The 17309-nt window shown below is 42.4% G+C and overlaps 1 protein-coding gene across 1 annotated transcript in view; it reads left to right on the top strand.

The window, feature by feature from the left end:
• Positions 1–5971, top strand: part of LOC142584738 (uncharacterized) — a 63920-nt gene extending 57949 nt beyond the window's left edge. Inside the window, exon 3 of the mRNA XM_075694963.1 lies at positions 1469–5971. Coding sequence (XP_075551078.1) covers positions 1469–1687 — 219 coding nt within the window. The 3' untranslated portion in view covers positions 1688–5971. The remainder of the gene's footprint in view (positions 1–1468) is intronic.
• The last annotated feature ends 11338 nt before the right edge of the window (positions 5972–17309 follow it).

The following is a 17309-nucleotide window of genomic DNA, read 5'->3' as shown; positions in this document are numbered from 1 at the left end:
TCAACCGTTCTCATGCCTGAGCTTGGCCTGGCCTGTCTCCTATCGAGGCCCCCCATGGGTCTTGTAGTAAGTAAGCATTTGATCCCTACGCATTACACAGCGCGAAACAACTCCGCCTCAGGGAATGACAAGTGATTCTGAAAAACCACAGCGTCCTACGAAAGGCAAATTTCTTCTTCTAAGAGGAATTATTGTTGGCAGTGCTCTTGGTATAAGAAGTTGAAACGATGCACGCGTTAGCAGCACTAGAATGTTTTAGGGTGTCTGGCATTTCGGTATGCGCATCAAGCGGATTAGGCTGATTGACGGGCGAGCTGAGGCGTAAACGTGAACGGCCGGATTGGTGGGGCCACCTGGTGACGCTGAGCTGGACGAGACAAACGCACAACTGTTTGACGTAATGAACTCCTGTCGTTTCGAGGGTTCTTACAGAAATGTCCAGGAGGGATCCCGCGTGGTGTTTTTATTGAACGCCGACAGCCAAACCTATGAGGAGCGCATCGCGTTATCGCTCATACTACGTAAGCGAGGCGCTTCCGACACATGGCGACTCCTTAAGTCCTCGCCACCAATACCGGAAAACCGGGCGCGCTATAACCCTCTAACAGGCTATTAACTTTCCGCCCTTAACTGCACGGCAGATACAACGCCGCACACACTTTATAGTTAGTAGGAATTCGCAAAAAATGACCACACAAACATTCCCACGCACTCACACAATGGCCCCACTACGCTCTAATTGCAAGACCCCACCATCCCGCTACCTCCACACACACACACACACACACACACGCACACGCACACGCGCACACACACACACACACACACACACACACACACACACACACACACACACACACACACACACACACACACACGCACGCACACACGCACGCACGCACACACGCACAAACACACACACACACACACACGCACGCACGCACACACGCACACACGCACACACACACACACACACACACACGCACACACACACACACACACACACACACACACACACACACACACACACACACACACACACACACACACACACACACACACACGCACACACGCACGCACGCACGCACGCACACACACACACACACACAGAGAGAGAGAGAGAGATAGACGATAAAAGCTACGGAACTGGTTTTCAGTATCATGGGTTTCATGCCAGTCGTGGCGGCCCAATTCAAACAGGCGCGAAAAAAAAAGAAAAAAAAATCACGCTCCTGTACCCAGGTTTGGCGTTTCGTTGAGGAACCCTAGGTGGTCAGAATTATTCAGCAGTCCACCACTACGGCGTTCCTATGAATCAAATCGTGGTTTTCGCACGTAAAACCTCACAACTTAAATGTGACGCATGTGTAACCTCACTATTTAATTTAGGCTCACAGAAGCCTACAGTGGGCAGGCCAGCAGCAGTATCGGCAAGATGTTCAGCAATCACTTCTGCTTTGCTCTTCAGGTTTTGGCGGCCCTTCTAAGTGGACCGCTTGCACTGCATGGCTGCGACTCAGCGGCTACGAGCGCGGACCACACCTACGAGCCTATGCATCACGGGAATCAATGGTGGCCCTGCGACTGCGCATCAACGATAACCGACGTGGATGTGTTCAAGGAGCTGGCTGCAAAAACTCTGACATGTGCAAAATGTCCGGTGATTAAGGTGCCTTACGTTCCATAAGTAACAGCGCATTGCTCTTTCTCGAGAACTGTGATGTCACATCACGTGGTTCGCTGAACTCCTTTAGAATACCGAGCAACATCGCCCTTTGTCAGTGGGCAGGCCAGCAGCAGTATTGGCAACATGTTCAGCAATCACTTCTGCTTTAATCTGCAGGTTAGTAAAAACGCTCCTATGTACTGTTACCGTAGCGATGACCGGTTTTTGTTGCTGCTGCCCTGTCCACACTGTATCAAATGCATTTTGACATACATTACGTTACTGCCTACTAACCTACTTCTTTCTGGCAACATTGAGACAAACCCAGGACCTTCTGAAAAGGAGCTGCTATCAGAACTACTAAATGGACAAAAGTAGGTACAAGGAGCTATTGAAGGAATTGTTGTTGCACAGAATGAAATCAAATAGCAAATCTCGACACTAAGCAATAGAATAATTATATTGAGCACCAGTTATCCAGTTTGGGCTCACTGCCGAAAAAAGTAGGTGAAAAAACAATTACATAATTTGACAGTCAATTATCATTTCTCACAAATAAGGTAGATGAATTAGAAAACCGAAGCCGTCGCAATAACCTTATTATTTATGGTTTAGAAGAGCAGGGAAACGAGACGTTTGAGAAACTTGAGAAGGAAATAAAGGACGGCGTAATAACAAAGATAGGTATAGCGCCTACAGATTGAAAGACTTCATAGGCTTGGCCGTAAATATAATGGGAAATATAGGCCAGTTATTGTAATATTTCTTAACTATCGGGAAAAGACGTCTATTTTACATCCATCTCACGAACTAAAAGGCTCATCGTTGTCTTTATCCGAAGACTTTTCACATTGTGTGGGACATTGCAGCGGAAGAAAAAGCAAATGGCTCTAAATTAAAGCTGGTCTTCGATAAAATAAGCATAGATGTTGTTCTGTAGGCCTGGGATTCAGAGAAAAGAGAGTGTATCAGATTGACCAAAAGGAAGAATAAGTGACAGAAACTACATGATACAACGTCCTTGATAGTCTTGAGCGTTAACTGCAGAAGTGTAAGTAATAAGGCAACCGAGCTTGAGGGGCTTCTTCTTTCTAATAACTCTTACATTGCTGTGCTGACTGAAACTTGGTTTCATGATGAAGTTTTTGACAGCGAATTTGTGCCTGCTGGGTACAATGCACTCCGGAAAGACCGCATTGGTAGAGGTGGTGGCGTCCGTATTATCTACAAAAATCATTACGAGTTTTCAGGATATCTGATGTGTCGAATGTCGAGTGCATTTTTAGTAAAGCTTATTGTGGTCGAATCAGGTACATCATAGGCGTTATGTACAGGCCTCCTTCCTCTTCCCTGTCAGTTTTGGATGATTTAAAAGTTTACATGAATACTTATATAAAACCTGGCGATCGGATAATTCTTGCTGGCGATTTCAACCTGTATAATATTGACTGGTCCACAATGTCCTTTCTAAACCATAACGACAAAACAGGTGATGCTATGGTGGATATAGCATTTGCTTTTGATTGATCTCAAGTTGTTGGCGAATACACTAGGACCACACGACAGTTCTAAATCTAACTAGACCTTTTTTTCTTCGTGAGCGGATCTATTAGTACTAAATCAAAATGCGAAATCGTCACTGGAACCTCCGATCACCAGGCCGTGCTCCTTACCTTATCTGATACTGCTATCGACAGAAATCGAAAACACTCGTTTTTCTAACTTCTCAAGTGCAGATGACACATCGATAATCGATGTCTTATCCTTTCAATTTGATAGTTTATCGAAGTCAAGAGCAAATGTAGACGATTTGTAGATTTCTTTCAAGGATCCCCTATTGATATGTATTGACCGTTTTGTGCCAAGCATTATAAAAAAGGTAAAGCGTGAGAATCCCTGGATTTCTGGTACTTCAATATTAATGCGCAGAAAATTAAAACGATTGAAAAAGAAAGGGCAAGCAGTAAACCATCCTAGGTGTCTGCAAGAAAAGATTTTCTGTCTTACCGTTCAATACAAATATGCGATAGCGCTCGATAACGAGAATTATTTTGGCAACTTGTTGCCTTACTTCATTTCAACTTCACCAGAGAAATTTTGGCGCACAATCCCTCCGGTATGCAGAGATTTTCATGCGTTTGAAGTCAACGGCACTTTAACCCATGATAAAAAAGAAATGTCTTCTGCTTTTAACGCATACTTTAAATTTGTTTTCACTAATGATAATGGCATACTGCCCGCTTTCGAAACATGTTTACCTCCGATGCCTGATCTTGTCATCAGCGAGCAAATAATTATTAAAATGCTTTTGGATCTTCATACCAAGAAGCCCCCGGACCCGATAACATGCGAAATGCATTCCTAACTAGGCATGCAGAATGGGTAGCCAAGTACTTGTTGATATTATTTTCAAGATCTCTAAACGAAGGACAGGTTCCGAACGACTGGAGGACGGCCAGAGTTCAACCAGTTCATAAAAACGGTAAGAAACAGTGCATCAATAATTATAGGGCACTCACTAACATCGACGACTTGCAAAATTATGGAGCACATAATACATACCCACACTTCTGATTTTCTTTAAAAACATGATTTTATTACAAATCTTCAGCACAGATTCCGGAAAGGAATCTGTGCTGAAGATTTGTAATAAATTCACTCAATTACAATTCGATTACATGATTACACTCAATTAGTCCAAGCAGTACATGACATTGCTAACTCTATTAATAACGGAAACCAAAGAGATGCCATTTTTATGGATTTCGCAAAAGCATTTGATAAAGTTTCTCACAAAAAGCTGCTTTCCAAAATTAATAGCACAATAAACAATGACAAGATTACTAATTGGATTTCAACATACTTGAGTAACCGTCAACAATATGCGGCTTTTCGTGATCTTTCATCTCAGCCTCTTTCGGCTCACTCTGGCATCCCTCAGGGTTCGGTGCTTGGAGCGCTTCTATTCATCGTGTATATAAACGACATCGTAAAAGGCATTCCACTTCATATTAAATTGTACGCGGATGATTGCGTGCTCTACTCAGAAATTAAAACTATATCAGATCAAACAACACTGAACGAGGCCTTCCAAAAGATTACTGAACAGTGTGATGTCTGGCAGATGCTGACAAATAAAAAAAACGTTTACATGGGAATAACTCGCAAGAAAAACACCTTTATATTCCAATAGTATTTTGCTGACAATATCCTTCCGATGTTGCAGAATACAAATATTTAGGATTATGTATTACTAACAACCTTGACTGGACTAAACACATTGATCAGGTGATAAGCAATGCTAACCGTAAACGTTTTTCTTAGGCGAGCACTAAAACTCTCCACACCCAGAGCCCGGCTCCTAGCTTACAGATCGGTTATCCATTCAATATTAGATTATGCGGTGATAATTTGGGATCCATTTACTAAAACGACATTAATAAAATTGAAAAAGTATGAAAGAAAGCAGTTCGTTTTGTTTACAACAACTACGGACGCAAATCCGTAACTGATCTGTTAAATAGGGCTGGTTTGACATCTGTATCCGAAAGAAATAGCGTTTCCCGGCTTAAATTCTTATACCAATTAATCAATGGTCACTTTCAGTTCAATATTGAGGGGCTAATATCCTTCTCTTCAGGTTACACTACAAGACAACGTCCCAATCTCACAATCACCCCTTTTCATCAGCGTAACAACTGCTTTAAATACTCATTTTTTCCAGGAACAGTAACGGAATGCAATCGGCTTACTAACGATCAAGTGCTACAGCAATCTCTGACGTCATTCACCACAAGCCTCAGTGTCCATTAGCATCTATTTTTGTTGTATTCATTCCCTGCTGCCCATATAGTTAATAATTTCGTATTGTTACCAACTTTATGCCCCTTACATTTCGTTTTAATGTATTCTCTAAATATTTTATGTGTTCTTGAGTAATTAGGATGTGCCACCAACCTTACTGTACTGCTATGTCTACTCGTATGTTGCACTGCCATCATTGAACTTTTTTGTCTCCAATGCTGATCCATTTTGTTTGTTTACTAATCATTTGCGGCCTTTATTTATTTCTGGCTTTTTTGTATATATTTGATGCGTGCTGTATTTGTAGGCCTACCCTGTGCAAATTCACTTTCTCAGATTGCAGTATCAATGAATAAATAAATAAAAAATCAGACTTTGCTTGGTCACTGCACTTAAATACGAAGGACTCCGCGCCCTGTGTTGTCCAAGAAGATTGTCGTGATGAAGTCCGGCGAGGTACAAGAAATCAGTGTCCCCCGGGGACCTGCTGCGGAATTACAGGTCCGCATTGTTCGCCATGGCCCACGAAGGAGGGTTAGGCAGCGACAATCGGAGTTCCGGCTTCGAGCCCCGGTCGTCGAAGCAGTCTTCATTTGGGCACCGAAGACAAACGTCTGTCCGACCTGTCCGACAATAAAACGTGAAATTACATTCTCGTTTGCTGTCGAAACCTAGTAGTTTTCGTAACATGACCTCATTTTACAACAGACATCTGCCTAGTTACGGAGATGTCGTTTCACGTAGCGCTTCAAGACAAGGTGGACATATGGGCTGGAGTGAAAGATATGAATAATATCGTACTGCTAGCTTATTCATTTATTCACATTACCTTACACGCCCATTGAAGGGCCTTGAGTGAGGGGGACAACAGCAATTACAGCACACAAAAATAGTAAAGTGTAACATCGTTATACAATATTAACAGGCAACGAATTCAGGTCATCACGGAATGTTTCACGATTGGAAATGGATGCAATGTGATCCGGGAGACGTTTACAATGTGCAAGAGCTCTAGATAGCGGGGATGAGCTAGATGCCTGCGTTTGACCATGAATGCGCATGATACTAAGTGCGTTGTGAATGCGTCGAGATGTGCGCACATTCGCACGAAGCGCCGAGTTATTACTATCGATGTAACTGCTAGGAAATGCTAGAACATGTACCATTATTAGGCATAAACTACTCTGTTGTTGCGAGTTAGCAGGAAGTTAATTCTGCTCGTGGGGATGAATTCGACATTCAAGTCAATTTTATTGATGTGCCCAACAAAACATGCAAGCTTTCGACCCTAGTTTAAACCATACTCGCGGCACGCAACCAAATAAAGTATTTTTCCAGTGAAACACTGAATGGCCATTTAGACCTAAAAGCTACACAAGTAGTTTGATTGTGGCCCGAAACAACTTACAATACAGTAGTGCCAAGTAAGAATTTACAAGACCCAATTCATGTAAACGCTAAGATGGTCTACATAGAGTCAGTATTCTCATTTGAAATCTTGTGGCCTTCATGTTAATGGCAGTGCGTATTCCAATTGAGGGTTTGCGCTCGGCCATCGTTTGTATAGCGTGCATCCTACAGGGACTTTATTTTTCCCGTGAACCTAACCGAACCTATACTACATTAGGCATAAACATGTGTCGTCATGCTTTCTGCAAAGCCGCCGTGGCGAGGTATGGCAAAGAGGTGCGGGCGATCATTACAAATCTCGCCTGCTTATTCTGTCATCGAAAGGCGCGGGACGCGCCACCTGCACCTGCCAAGGGAAAGCGGCTATAGTGCGGTGTTGGAAAATTAATTCGGCTCTCCGTTCCTGCAGCCCATAAAAGCAGCATTGATGGAGGGGCCTAGATTCGTTTAAGAGCTGGTAAATCAACGTACCGTCTCCGAAACTATCTGTTCAGAGACAATTTTGCATTACACAGTCTGCAGAACACGAAGGTTGTTGTGGGACCCCAGTCCATAACCACACGCTATATATATATATATATATGTTGAACTGCAACAAAAGGAGCAGTGAGACTGTGGCTAGGAGGGAGACAACGATGACGAGAGAGAAAAACCTCTTGTTTCGGTGCTCGATCGGCTGTAATACCTCTCGCTGCTTTATCGTTTCAGTCGCGAACGCTTACTGCCAACAGTGCTTCGCGACATCTGGTGGGAGGTGCTAAACCTCTTGCAAACCTGCAACTCCCAAGCCGGACGATCCCTGTAAATTCTCCCCTGCCTGCGGAGACTAGCCCTATCGAGCCACACATGGTCGCCCACCATGAGCCTCCGGTCGTCTGTCCTGGTGCGCCACGCCAACAGGATCTCCCCATATTACAAATCTAATTTATAATACTTATTGACGACCTACCTCAAAATTTGTCCTAAACCATCAGAATATTCGCCGACGGCTGCATAATTTATCGCCCAATTAAAAACTCAGATCATCATCTCGTTCTTCAGCAAGACCTTCAACAAATCATTAGCTGGTGCAATAAACGACTAATGACTTTAAATACCGCAAAATGCAAAGTAATGTATTCTAGCCGGAAGCCGGCAACCTCACCGTATTCTTACCCTATTAACAATTACACTGTTACAACAGCTACACAATATAAGTATCTGGAAGTTCTATTCACATCTAATCTTTCTTGGACAGAGCATATCATGTCCATTTCAACTAATGCCTCCCAATCGTTGGGGTGCTTGCGACGCAACTTAAGAAATGTTCCTTCAAATGTTCGCAAGCTAGCTTACCTAACTCTCGTTCGTCCCAAGCTCGAGTATGCATCTCCCATTTGGTCCCCTCACCAGAAATACCTCATTGAAACGCTAGAACCGATCCAGAACAGAGCAAGCCGCTTCATCATAAACGATTACAGCTACCAGCCTAGTGCAACACAAATAAAACTTAAGCTTTCATTACAATCCTTGAGCACTCGCCGAGACATTGCGCTTTTATCACTGTTCCACAAATTCCTTCACTCCACTCGAACACCCGCATGCTTGAAACGACCCTACTCCACGTCACATAGGCTGCATAATCATTTCAGCTATGCCCGCCTTTACGGGTCTGCAAAGCATTTCATTACTCTGCTCTTCCTCGTGCTATCAGAATATGGAATTCGCTCCCGGACAGCATTGCATGCCAGTCCAACTACGATTAATTGCGTGATGCCTTGACTGAATACATGACTAAAGAAATGTGAAGTTTTACGTTTGTAGCACAATGCTTTCTATACTTGAACTATCCTTTACAGCTTATTGTCGCATTATTACCGTTATGTCGCTACGTTTACCACTCCGTTGGAATGTCGCGTCCGTAACTTTTCTGTCATTTCTTTCATTATTACTTTTTAACACTCTGATCTAGTTAATTACACGACTTCACTGAAAACAATCTGTGCGATTTATTCCTTGTTATTATATTATGTTTTCTTCTTTTCCCTAGTGAATTGTGAACTAAATAATTCTTTTTTCCTCTCGGTTGCACTTGCAGTTGTAGGTTGTAAACAGATACAGTTTATAGATGTCTTCTATTCTATGAATTTTCTACGTACTGCCCCACTTCCTCAATGCCTCACTTTGAGGCCTGTAAGGTATATTTAAATAAATAAATAAATAAATAAATAAATATTCAATGGCACTGACGATCATGACGTAGAGGACTGGCTGTCATCGTACAACCGAGTGAATGCCCACAACAAATGGACTGAAGCTGACACGCTTCGCTACGTACCATTATACCTTTCCGGGGTCGCCAAACTTTGGTTCCGCAACCATGAGGCTGACTTTTCCACTTAGGCAGTATTCCGAACGACACTTCAAGCAGTCTTCGTCGCCCTGCTGTGCTCAAACTTCGGGCGGAACAACAGCTTCGCTGTCGTGTCCACCAAAAGGGCGAAATTTTTACTAGCTACATTGAAGATGTTGTTGGCATTTGCCGGCGTATCAGGAAAAATAAAGCTTGGGTTTTTTGGAAGGCATTCGCATGCGCAATTGGTGATCACAGTATTCTTGTTTTCCCTGAACTTGTACACTTATTTGTATTTTCTCTCTTTCTTGTTTTTGACTATATTTCGTTTCATCAAGCAATGGTTTTTATCAGGCTTTCTTGCTGTACTATTTTCTGGTAACCTTTATAAATACCTGCATTTTCACAATAAATTGTTTAATAAGATAGAAGTTAACGTATCCTGCTGTTCTTACTGCTTCACATAATACGCTTTGGCAACATTACCAAAATATGCAATTTTACGAGGTACACAGAAGCGTCGTAAGGGCCATTAAGCAACTTGTTGCACGTTAAAAATACATAGCCTGCTTGCAAACGACACTAGAGAACACATAGGACGAACAAGAAAAGCAAACCGAGTTGGCCTAGCAGCCAAAAGTTTATTGTACATGCCGAGTAAATGCTGGCTGACCAGCAATAAAACCAATATTGTGCCTTGTGTTAGCATGGCCTTAACTGAGGCGATGCTGACGCCAAATTCTCCTAGCGTCTTTTGATCTACAGTTTCCATAATTTTCCCTAGGTTACCAATCTGCACAGAATGCTAGCTTCTTCCACTACAATGCACGCTCGGATGTGTCGACATCCGAGCGTGCCTTGTAGAGGGAGAAGCTAGCATTAAGCATGGCCTCTGTTAAGCTTTCGGAGATGGTCGTGTTCTCTGTTGCTATCTGTACAGACGTACTCCAGTTTTAATTTTTCCGTTTTGTGTAACTTCGATTTATCGCTTGTCAACTAGCTTCACTCAGCAAGTTCAATAACCTTTATTTGTTAGTGCGCCTTAGATCGCCTTGGCCTCAGCACAAAGGCGTTAATTCTTTTTGCTGGTATTATAAGTATTGTAGAAGGTTGTGTCCTTGTTTCTTAACTGTTTTTTATTCCCCCACACCTAATACTCCAACCTTGCAGCCTGCGAGGTATATAAATAAATAAGCAAATAAATAAATAAATAAATAATTATGCACATGTCATTCATTTCTGTGCATAATCCTATTGCAACCCCTTCCTCAACAAAAGTCAGTGTGTTGATGCCTGCACTGCGCATCCACGTTAACTGCCGTTTGCATTTTGGTATAGTTCGCTTAAAGTGTAGTGCGTAAACATTACATGGCACTAGGGTTGGGACCTACGCGGTGCATAAACAAAGCTTGCAAAAAATGACTCGTTTAATAGTTGAATATAAGGAGAATTATACATATCGCAGTTACTCTCAGAGCATTTAGCTGACCACGTGAAAAAAAATTCAGATAGATGGCAACACGCGCACTTAGTCTGCATTTTTCTTATTTTTAGCTTATTTATGTGTTCGTTACTACGTGGCCACATCTTGCAGATTTAAAAACAAACATTTATAAATTACTTTGTTGAACACATTTAAAAAAATGTGTACATCACTGCTTTTGCAAAAAGAGAACTTGATACAAACACGCACACTATAGGATGCGGAAGAGTGCTCAGAAGAAATTCCAGAATGTTTGGATTCTTAAACTTATAAAAGTGTAGTTTCTTTCCATGGCTGTTATATGATAAGGAGAAATAAAGCCTAATTGCATTTATGAATCAAAATTATGTTGATTAGCGCATAGTCATTGCTGAACACTTTCGAAATGAATAATTATAGCTTGCTATCGACATTAAGGTAGCCTTTCGACAGCAAGAAAAAGAATAAGTTTTTCCATGTTTCAGCATTGAATAGCAGGTAATTAAAGCGGGCATCAACAAGCGGGCAATTCACAAATAGAATCTGTTTAGTAATGCCGGGTAGGAATGAACATAAAGGCTTTCCTTTGTACTTTCTTTGGCTGAGTAATATAGGTTGATGCGACGGACATTACCATGTCGTTACAATGTTGATCTAATACCGGTTAAATACATGACTAGCTTAAGAAACCTGGATGATTGCTATAAGTTAGAGCGAATGAACTATAATACGAATAACATAATAATAATATTTATTTATGCACCACAAGAAAAAAATACATAGTAAGCGGGCCTGTCGAAGCCTAAATGGCTTGTGTGACTAGGCCCGGCAGTGCCGGCAACAGCGATGAGGTCAGTGTATGTACATACATGCGTAACCTTAGTGCCGTCAAAATGTTGTGCATAAATGAAAAATAAATACATGTCAATACAATGTAGCGTGAACATATTTTCACGCTTATATAGATGAAAAACAAAATTTTGATACATGGTAGTCCAACATAGTGAAAATTTTTTTTATGCTTACATAGAACAAAAAACAAAAATTAAAAACAAGTTATGGCAACGTAATGAACATTTTTGTAAGCTCATAAAGATATACAGGTTAATACAACCAAATTACTTCAAATAAACACATACCCATACATAAAAGAAAACTCAAATGGAAGATAACATCTTCTTTAAAACCTTTTTTGACTGAACCGAGAAAAATTCGTCAGGTAGATCATTAAAGATTTTGGGCACATAGACGCATCGCCGTGCCTCGCCATACCGAGTTGATGAACGAGGAACACTGAAACGAATGTTGTCCCTCAAAAGTCGAGGAGCTACATATTTTTCTCGGAATTGGTCGTTCCAAAAATGAAGAACAACAGTTTGCTTAAATAAGGACTGAAATGAAGGAAAACCTAACGCGGAAAATGAATTGTCACCTGACATCTGGCCGCAGCCATAGGCAACACTTTTCAATATATATTTTAGTAAACTGTCAATTCTCGTCTGCCATCTCAATGCGCAGAAAGCGAAAACGGTGATTTCGTATCGCAAGATGCTGTATGCGAGTGCATGCACTATGGTTTTTTTTTACCGATAATGGCGTGAAGCCTTTTATATTAAAAAGCAACCAAGCGACACTCCTAAGTTTGCCACACAGATATGCCAGATGAAGCTGCCATGACATGCTGCTATCAATAAATAAACCGAGATATTTCACAGAGTCTACATACTGAACAGGGGTACATGTACATGAAATGCAGTGCTGGTCATGCAAGAATACTAGAATGTTTATTGCTGTGGTCTTTAAGGGATTTCTAAAACATTAACTGTGTCTTCCTGATATTTACATTAATACAATTTTTCGCAAACCAGTGCATTACACTGTATATTGTATTTTGCAGGGCGCCCACAGCCTTTTCATAATTTATATGCTTTGTTAATATAACCGTATCGTCAGCATACCGATAGATAGTGCCTTTAGAAATTACTAGAGGAAGATCGTTTACGAATATGTTAAAAAAAAAGAGGTGATAAAATTGAGCCCTGGGGAACACCGGCTGTAAGCCATTGCTTGCTACTGACGGTTTCCTTGTCACCCATAACTATCTGTGACCTACCACACATGTAGTTTCGCAGTACCCTGTGGAATGGTCCTCTGAATCCCATTAAAGTTAATTTCTCTAGTAAAATGTTATGATTAACTGTGTCAAAAGCTTTCGCTATGTCTAGAAATAGCGCACAGGTGAATAAGTTGTTTTCAAATGCAGAATATACTTCATCTGAGAATTCTTCCAATAGGACTGTGGTACCTCGATTCACAACAAAACCAAACTGTCTGGGCGATAAAATCGAAAACTTCATTAAGAAAGACATCATGCATTCGTAAAGGAATTTTTCTAGTATTTGGGAAAGTACCGGCAAAATTGAGATTGGCCGATAGTTTTCAATGTTATCTTTCCTGCCTCCTTTATATAGTGGCTTAACTATAGCCGTTTTCAGAGTCTCGGGAATTACTGCAGTTTCTAAAAAGCCATTGATTAAAAAAAGCAAGATGTTAGCAAGCACATCGAAGTTTCTTCGCAGAGTGCCTACAGATATGCCATCTATTCCTGGTGGTTTATTTTGCCGAAAACTAAAAAGAATCCTTTTCAGGTCAGGTGTTGATAAGCTAGGCAAGAAAGCGGATGCCGACACAGATTCCTTCAACGTGCAATTATTTTCCTCTTGGGACAAAGTGTTTTCAGAAGCACGCGAAAAAAAGCGGTTGAATGCGTTAACTACCACTGTTTTGTCATCTAGAAATGTGTCAATGGGATTAGAAGGCACGTCACTTCCTCTCCTAAGATTATTTATTATAGACCACGTTTTCGCGGGACTTTTGCGCGACTGGTTGAATTTATTAAAAAAATACATTCTCTTTGCTGTTCGCAAGAGCCCGACTACCCTGTTTCTTGTAATTTTATATTCAGCTTTTAATCTCTCATTTTTAGGAGAGCGTTTGCAGCGCTTCCAGAGCCAATCCCTAAAAGATATGGCACGCATAATATCGGCATTAAGCCAACTAACATTATTTCTGCATTTTTTCATGACAGTATATGTGCTTAGGCGCTCAAAGTGTTTAAGTTGAGTGGAGAACTTTTCGTATACCTTATCGGGTGCACTGCCATCGATTAGCAAAGACCAGGCAAAATTAGTGATGTGTTGGTCCAACATTTTTGTATTAGTGATTTGAATTTTCACGTTATTTCTTTTTGTGTTCCCAACCGATTGATGTTCTGTAGATAGAGAAGGCTTCGAAAGGCGACATGCCACAAAGTAGTGGTCAGCTAATCTCTGATTTATGACGCAAGCAGCCACAGAATAGTCAGATGCGCGCACCACAATGTGGTCTATGCAGGACGCTACGACTCGGTTATTTAAGCACTCTTCTCTAGTCGGATGATTTATGATGGATTCTAAACCATAAGAAGACAAAATGGATGAGTAATCGGAAACAGTGGTTGACGTGACGCATAGCGTATTTATGTTCAAATCACCAGCTGAGCATAACTGCACAGCTGAACCCCATTTGCCCAGTATTTCATCGAGCTCTACCAAGAATCGCCTCACACTGTTACAAGGTGGACGATATATCGAAAGTAGGATTAGATCTGTATTTGAAAGATTTATTTTTATGGCCAGGCATTCCGCATGAACGAACGTAATATCTATTCCAGACGTCACATACATGTCACGAACAAAAATCGCTAAACCACCTCCACGCCCTCGTGGCCGGGTCACGAAATGTGAACGATAACCTGAGAGCATAGACATATCAGCCCCGACTTGTGGTATATTTATCTCAGTGAGAACAAAAGCGTCAACGTAATTGCTAGCCGCTTCCGCTATCTCTTTAAATTCATTCCAGTACTTTCGTAGGCTTCTTATGTTTACGCTGACGAAAGTAAAATTATGTTGTGACCTCAAGCAAAACGTACTTTTGAAACTTCTAAAATCAGGAACCACACAGAAACGAGACGCCATGCTGCTTAAACAATCCTAGCAATATCAGCTGGCCTGATTACTCGGATCAAAGGTGCACCTTCGTCCTTCTTTACAAAAATCTTACCACCTTTTACCCAGGCGAACTTGTACCCGTTTTCCCTAGATACGGTTCTTGCACGCCAAAACAAACTGCGATTTGCCTTTGTCAAGTTATCGTTGAAAAACAATTTGGGTAGAGAACCGTTCTGGTGTAATCGCCGCAGCTTTCCTCGTGCATCAAACTAAGCTTCTCTCGCTGCTATCGAAGTGAATCGTATCAGGACTGTCGGGATTGTTTTACGTTTACTAGGCAAGCGGTGCACCGCTTCTATATCAGCGCTTGAAAAGTTCGTTAGCTCTAGCTTAATGGCTACCTCTGATAAAACATGCCTGAGGTTTTCATTTTGTTCCAGTGGAAGGCCTTCAATTTCCAAGTTATTCTTTCTATTGTATTGTTCGTTCTCGTTCTGTGAATCCTGCAGAAGATCAAGCTGTATCGCTTGGGCCTTGACAGTTTCATTCAAGCGCAAAATTTCCTCTTCCTGGACCTTTCCGCGTTCTTTGTTAACGTTCATCTCCTTCAGTACTGAGTCATACTGTTTAGACATAAATGAGACCGATTCCTCTAGGTTATTAACAGTCATGGAAAGCTTAGTAAACTCGGTTTTCAGCAGAAGCAGGGAATCCACTTTTGCATGCAGAGTTAACAAAGAAGCAATACTGTCTTTTATTTCCCTGAGCTCAGAAGCCAAGGATGGCTCTACAGAACTGCTGTTCCCTGTCTGGCTACAATCCATCTGCGATGCTGAAACGTCTCGCTGCCTGCCAGCCCGACAGGTTTTGCAGACCCACGTTTCTCGCTTAGCTTGGCTCTTGTTCGCAAAAGTACTAGGTGCTATGCCTGAACAAGGTTGACCCAAATGGTAGCCATGTTTACATTCAGCGCACGATATAAAACGACCATCATCGGGTAACGCACTGTGGCAAGCAATGCACTCTTCAAATACCATGATAAAAGAAAACGGGGTACTTTCACGAGCTCAACGAGTCAGTCCGGCGGAGAAAGGTGAAAACAACCGAGAATCAAAGGCAACTGTTCTTACCTAACAAGAAGAACAAGCGATTATGACAGGTTCACACGCTCCGCCGGACTGCAGCCGCTCGTGGGGGAACGCTCGGTTTTACAGTTTCCAGTTCTTCGTGTGATGCTTTGATTGGCCGGCACTGGACCCTCGTTGAACGATGCCAGCTCAGCACGTGCACGTGTCAGGTGTCTGGTGGGTTGATTACGTCAGACGGTGCAGAGCTTGCGATCCATGCGGTAGATAGATCAGGCACGTCAACCGTTTTCGAGTGCTACGACGCAGGCAGACCTAACAAGAAGAACAAGCGATTATGACAGGTTCACACGCTCCGCCGGACTGCAGCCGCTCGTGGGGGAACGCTCGGTTTTACAGTTTCCAGTTCTTCGTGTGATGCTTTGATTGGCCGGCACTGGACCCTCGTTGAACGATGCCAGCTCAGCACGTGCACGTGTCAGGTGTCTGGTGGGTTGATTACGTCAGACGGTGCAGAGCTTGCGATCCATGCGGTAGATAGATCAGGCACGTCAACCGTTTTCGAGTGCTACGACGCAGGCAGACCTAACAAGAAGAACAAGCGATTATGACAGGTTCACACGCTCCGCCGGACTGCAGCCGCTCGTGGGGGAACGCTCGGTTTTACAGTTTCCAGTTCTTCGTGTGATGCTTTGATTGGCCGGCGCTGGACCCTCGTTGAACGATGCCAGCTCAGCACGTGCACGTGTCAGGTGTCTGGTGGGTTGATGACGTCAGACGGTGCAGAGCTTGCGATCCATGCGGTGATAGATCAGGCACGTCAACCGTTTTCGAGTGCTACGACGCAGGCAGACCTAACAAGAACAAGCGATTATGACAGGTTCACACGTCATATATAATATATTATTATATAATAATAATAATTACTATTACTATCATTATTTCCACAAAACAGGCTAACCATGAGAAGCGTGCGAGGCAGAGAAGAAAGGAAAACTACGGCAAGAGCGCCTGCCGTGGTCCTACGGTCCTGCATTATGCATAGCACGTATTCATACGGTCTTCTTTTGAGAGGTGCACAGTATAATAAAAGCCCGAGACAGAGGACAACAAAGTGGTCGACAGGCGTGTCTTTTAGAGTGCTATGATGCCATGTACAGGTTTCTACACAATTAATGGTAGCTGCTCAAAAAATTTGATGTGTTGGCTTTTGCACTTTGAAATATTTGGAGAGGACTTCTACATATATTCACAGCCCGCACTCGAACTTATATACTTGGCTAGAGCTAAGGTTGAATTTCACAACAGAATTTCCATTCCACGTTCAGTAATACACAGGGATCATTTGCGACTTCCTTTAGGTACAGACGTGGGCTTTCGGTTTGGTGATTGTTGCTGCGCGTGGTCCAAGAATGTGGCTGGGAGCAGGCACCACTTATGCACAATCACGAGCAATATACACACATCGTTTTTCCAGAAGATGACGCTGAGCAGGAATATCGCGAGGATCTCGTTGCACTGACACGACGACCTCGCTGGTGCCGGATTCCGAATACTG

Source organism: Dermacentor variabilis, chromosome 6, assembly GCF_050947875.1.
Source record: "Dermacentor variabilis isolate Ectoservices chromosome 6, ASM5094787v1, whole genome shotgun sequence".
Taxonomy (NCBI): domain Eukaryota; kingdom Metazoa; phylum Arthropoda; class Arachnida; order Ixodida; family Ixodidae; genus Dermacentor; species Dermacentor variabilis.
Note: the sequence above shows the minus strand (reverse complement) of the source record. Positions and strands in the feature narration are given on the sequence as shown.